The 5,240-nt window shown below is 69.9% G+C and overlaps 2 protein-coding genes across 2 annotated transcripts in view; one reads left to right on the top strand and one right to left on the bottom strand.

Moving 5' to 3' along the window:
* Nucleotides 1-312: 312 nt before the first annotated feature.
* H696_03765 (hypothetical protein) lies at nucleotides 313-3,387 on the top strand (the record flags this gene model as incomplete). Its single annotated transcript, XM_009497623.1, has 2 exons — nucleotides 313-441; nucleotides 640-3,387. 2 exons carry the CDS (start codon nucleotides 313-315, stop codon nucleotides 3,385-3,387), a joined length of 2,877 nt encoding a protein of 958 aa, XP_009495898.1.
* A 683-nt stretch (nucleotides 3,388-4,070) lies between these two features.
* The window catches only part of H696_03764 (hypothetical protein), a gene marked incomplete at its 5' end in the record, with an annotated part of 10,846 nt that continues 9,676 nt past the window's right edge, over nucleotides 4,071-5,240 (bottom strand). The window contains 2 exons of the mRNA XM_009497622.1: nucleotides 4,071-4,276; nucleotides 4,494-5,055. Coding sequence (XP_009495897.1) covers nucleotides 4,142-4,276; nucleotides 4,494-5,055 — 697 coding nt within the window. The 3' untranslated portion in view covers nucleotides 4,071-4,141. The remainder of the gene's footprint in view (nucleotides 4,277-4,493; nucleotides 5,056-5,240) is intronic.

Below are 5,240 nucleotides of genomic sequence, written 5' to 3'. Positions count from 1 at the left end.
GGACAAAGGAAAGAGTGACACCAGACCCCCTGCCGGCGGTGTCCTCCCTCAGGTCTTCGAATCACTCCCGCTGGCAATCGGGTTAGCTTCATGGAGCTGTGTGTTCGAGCTTCCTTGCCTCGCGATATATCGCCCCCCCCCCCTTTTCCAAGCTCCCCCCCTCCCCCGGGCGTGGGCCAATCTCACCGCCATACCCGCCGGCCCTTGCCACATACTGACGCCCTTTTACGCCTGCATCCCCCCCCCCCCTCCTCCGCATCGCTGACATTCACCAGGCATCCCTCCCTGGCCGACAGCAGCCGACCGGGCGAGATGCAGCTCCTGATATTCCTGCTGCCGGCATTTCTCGCCATCGGTCTCTTTCTGCTGAACCTCCGTCGCTATCTGGACATGCGCCACAAGTCCAATGTCGCCTTGAGGACCAAGATCATGTCTAGTCGGGTATGTGCCGTCGTCTCTTGGCCCAGCCATGGTTGGGCATCATCCCCGCTGTTCCCGGTGCTTGCGCTTTCTCCCTGCCCCTCGGGGCCATCCGGGCCGCCCTCATCCGCCCCATCCCGGCCCATGAAAGTTGGCATTTGGCTAACAGATGACTGTGCGTCTGCTGTCTTTTCTTCTGCTCGGATTCCTCCGGCCCAGCTTTCCGCTGTCGGGCCTTCGAGCCCGCCCTTTCCGCCGCTCGGCCGGCACCTGCTCGACGACCCGAGCATGGCCATGTCGAGTACGGCCGCCGCCGCGGCGGCCGCCGCCACGGCTGCCATGCTGATGGCCGGCATCGGCCCGAACATGGGCGGCCCGTCGGCCGCCGGGGCCGGGCCCGCGGCCGGATATGGCGACGGCCTGCCAAGCAGTGCCGGCCCCCCTGGCACGCCCGCCGGCGGAGCCGCGGCGGCCACCCTGGCCGCGGCCGGCACCCGGCGCGCCTCCACCGACTACTTTGCCAAATCCTCGGTCTACTGCGCCAGCCCCAACCGCGAGTACCCGCGGTTCTCCCGGTCGAAGGTGGCCCCGGGAGGAGCCGGCCCGCCGGGGCCGGGCACCGCGGCGGCCGCCGGGGCCGGGCGCTTTGCCGGCCCGGGCTACAGCCCACCGCTGGGCATCGGGGCGGATCTCCACGCCAATGGGGCCCGGGCCGAGGACCCCGGCGACCTGTCCGGCCCGCTGACGTCCGCCACCGAGGCCAGCGACTCGGATCCCTGTGGGGTGGTCATCTCGGCCAGTAGCAGCTCGCTCGGGCGCTTCGGCATGACCCCCGGCACCGGTGTCGATCGGACGGTGACGTACCGGCGGTCGCCAACCGGCGGCCTGGTCGCGGCCAGTGGCATGAGCACCGGCGGCCCCGGCAGCAGCAGCGCCAGCAGCAGCGCCGGCAACAGCCGCAGTGCCAGCCCACCCGGGATGATGATGGCCGGGCCCGGGGCCTCCGGGGCCCTGGGCGTGGCGGCCCTGGGTCCTGTCCCGTCGCCGGGGCTCGGGGCCCTGTCGGCGGCGGAGGATCTCCTTCGGCCCCTGCCGGCCGGCTGGCAGCGTGCGCGCACCCTCGAGGGCCGGGTCTTCTTCGTGGATCACAATAGCCGGACCACCACCTGGCTGGACCCGCGTCTGGGGGCCACATCGGCCACCATGGGCCCCGGGGCCGGCCCCGGCCCCGGCACGCGTGCCATGACCGCCACCGCCCCCGCCACTACCACCACCCCGGGAGCATCTGCGCTGCCGGCCGGCGTCGGTGGCATGGGGTTGCCCCGTTCCGAGTCGCTTGATGGCCCGATTTCGGCCGAGCGGTATGCCTTCAGCCCGGCCATCGGCAGCCTGGATGCCGGGACCCCCGGCGAGGGGCTGCTCCCCCCCCGGGGGCCGGGAGTTCTCGGGGGCGGAGGGTGGCATGGCCGCGGCGTTTCCCACGGCTCGGGCATGGGCCTGGTCTCGGAGGCCCAGCACTTGCGCACCTACTCGGCCGGGGTGCCGATGGTGGCCATCGGCCATCTTCCCCACAACCGGCCACCGGCCAGCATCGGCGGCGGCGGCAGCAGCAGCGGCGGCGGCGCGGCCGTGCCTGCGGCTGGTGAGGGCAACCAAAATCCCTTCAGCACCGGGGCCACGACCATCATCACCACCACCCCGGCATCGGCATCTGCCGCCTCCATCGGCGGGCCCGGAGTGGCCGGCGTCGGCGCCGGCGGCACGGGCGGCACCCACCATGCCCTTGGCGCGGGGGCCCGGCGAGGCACCCCCGGCCGGGGCCCTGGCCGAGCGCCCAGCAGCGCTTTGCAGCGGCAGCGGGCCGCCGCCGCCGCCGCCACCGCCGCTGCCGCCGCCGGCACACCCAGCGCCGGTATGGAGCAGCCGGCGGCCGGCCGCACACGGTTGACCCCGGCCCCCTTGCAGCTGGCCGGCTTGGCTCCGAGTACGGCCGACCAGCTGGAGGATGATGCCTTCACACGAAGCCCGTCGGAAAATATCCGCATGATGCTGGCCGCGCGCCAAACCTCCAGCAGCAGCAGCGGCAGCAGCGACAGCAGCGATGCCTCGAGCACTGTGCTGGCCATCCCGAGCCGCGCGGGGCCTCCGACAGCCGGCAACAAGCGCCACAATGGGGCATACTGTGATGACCTCCAAGCCTCGGCCAGCAGCCAAGAGGCCGAGCTGGCCGAGTGGCTTATCAGTACCGCGCCGGCGGCCACTGATGCCGGATCCTGGCTGGAGCAGCTGGCTGTCGCGGGCGGGACTGGAAGCTCCATGGCAGTGCGCTCACGTCCAGTTGTGGCTCCGGCGGCTCCGGCGGCTCCGGCGGTGCCGGTGGCTACGGCAGCCGCAGGCCGGCCGTCGCTGCCAAGCACCCCGAGCATCATCCCGGCGCTGGACTTCCCGGCGTCGGCGTCGGCGGCGTCGGCGTCGGCGTCGGCGGCGGCGGCGGCGGCGGCGGCGGCGGTGGTGGTGCTGCCAGAGCGCCCGGCCGCGGCCATCCCTCGTCACATGCAGGCGCTGATGACCGTGCCGCCTGGCATCGGCGTAATGGCGCCACCCGGCACAAGTGCCGCTACATTCCTTGCCCCTTTGCCACCACCACCACCACCACCATCCCTTGTGGTTGGCGATGAGTTCGGACTTGGTCTCAGCCGCGAACCCACCGCCGAATGCCTGCTGTCCTTGGGTGGTGTTGGCGGCGCCACTCAGGCCCTGGCCGCGGTGGTCCCGGCAGCCGAAGAGCGAGCCGACAGCCGGCACTCGGCCCCGATGGGCTCGGTCCCGATGCCCGCCCCGCTCAAGCAGCCACCGTCCCAAGGTCCGGTCATGGTCCGTATGACGCCGGGCGACGACTCGGTCGGGCTCGCAGCCGCCACCTCTCACCAGCCCTTGCAGCACCATGCCCAGACGCCCCTCTTCTAGAGTGTGTGCACATGTCAAGGGGCGGGGCGGGGGGGGGGGGGGGGGCCGAGAGCGTATGCGTGGATGTCGGTGTTTTTGGGCAATCGCTACTCCCTTCCGCGCCGTGCACCCATCCATTGCCCATGGCCCTTCGCGTGCTTCCCCCCATCCACCCCCCTCGGTCCTTGCTCTAGTCTTGAAAAAAAAGGGTGACCATGGCCAGAGAGACAAAGACGCGGCAAGGCGGGTGGGTGGGTGTGTGCGTGTGTGTGTGTGTGGGGGGGGGGGGGGGACTGTCGAGGTTTTCTTCGCCCCCCTCTTTCTCTTTGACCATCCATCCTACCCAGAAATAGACCATCGCCTTGTGTTCCTGGGACGCGTCGCAGGGCGCCGTTCCAGCAGCACCACCACCACTACCACCACCCCACTCCCTAGATCAAGCTGCCCCGATGACATCCCTCGGCATTTCTTTCATGCGAGGCAGGCCCTTGCCCCACTGGCGAGCATGGGCAGAGACCGCCAGCGGAAAGGGGGGAGGCGGAGCAGGAAGCGTCACAGACGCCGCAAACATGCAAGAGGCAATGATCTTTGGAGTATTCACCAATACAGGGGAGGCGGGATGCACCGAAGAGCGGGGTGGCCACGGCGGCGACACCGGCAGAACAAGGACAGAGATGGCGCACTCGGCGCCGAGGGGAGGGGAAGGAGGGGGGGGGGGGGGGAAGGGAGAGCAACAGGCAAAGACACAAGGGGGCGCGAGCCCTGGTGACGGAGCTCAGAAGAGGAAGCGCTTCTTCTCCATGAGCTTGCGGAGGTTTTTGGACGAGTCGGCGAAGTTGCGCGACTCGTCGGCCAACTCCTCGGTCTTAAGCTGCGCGTCTTGCAGGCGCTGACCACGCTCGTCCAAAGCCTGGACCGGGCGAGACAAAGAGGGACAGAGTAAGAGGGGGGAGAGGGAGGAAAATGAGTGGTCAGCCAGGTGGGTATCCCCATGCCAATAGAAAGCCGCACTCGGCCAAAGCAGCGAAGGGGAATGTTGCAAGGGGGAGGGAGGGCGAGAGAGAGAGAGAGAGAGAGAGAGAGAGAGAGAGAGAGAGAGAGAGAGCAGGGGGCGGGAAGAAACGCACCAGCTTGGCCCGGTGCGCGGCGGCAGCGGCTCCCGCCGCGCCGGCGGACACCTGAACCGTGGCGGGGTCCTCGGGCTGCCGGGCATTCGAGGGCGGCGGGACCGAGGAGCCCTGCAGCAGGGCAGCCCGCTTTTCCGCCGGGGTCTGTCCACGGCCACTGGCCCCGAGGCCCGATCCGTGGGAGGGAGAGCGGGAGGCCGGGCGCGAGGAGGGCGGTGCAATCAGGTTGATGATGTCGTCGTCGCCGTAGTTGTGCAGCCGCGACAGGAGATTCGAAAAGAGCGACTGGGTCTGGGCCAGTTGCGGCACACCGTCGCCAAACTTGTCCCCAGCCGACAGAGCACACCCACGCAGGAAGTGCACGCGGGCCGCATCGAACACCGAGTGCTGCTGGTGCGGCTCGGCGGGCACGCCGCCAGGGCCGAAGCCCACCCCAGCATGGTCGTCCTCTTCATAGTCGCCAAATAGGGGCGTGAAGCCCAGCTGCCCATGGCCCTCGAATAGGCACACACCCAGGTCCGAGGGCATCGGCCCCGAGAGGAACGCCGCGAGGCCCAGGCGCCTGGGGCGGAAGATGGCACATGGGTCAGCGACACAGGAATGCCATATGAGGCAGGGGGAGGGGGGAGGGGGGGGGGAGCGGGAGGTAGAGAAACGAGGAAGAACGCACGACCGAGGACCGCGTCGGCGGGCAGCCAGGCCAGGACCGAGGACCGACGGGTCGACGCCATTGGGGATGCCGATCGG

The sequence above is a fragment of the Fonticula alba genome (assembly GCF_000388065.1).
Source record: "Fonticula alba strain ATCC 38817 unplaced genomic scaffold supercont2.6, whole genome shotgun sequence".
Taxonomy (NCBI): domain Eukaryota; order Rotosphaerida; family Fonticulaceae; genus Fonticula; species Fonticula alba.
The sequence above is the reverse complement of the archived record's forward strand: the minus strand, read 5'-3'. Positions and strand labels throughout refer to the sequence as shown.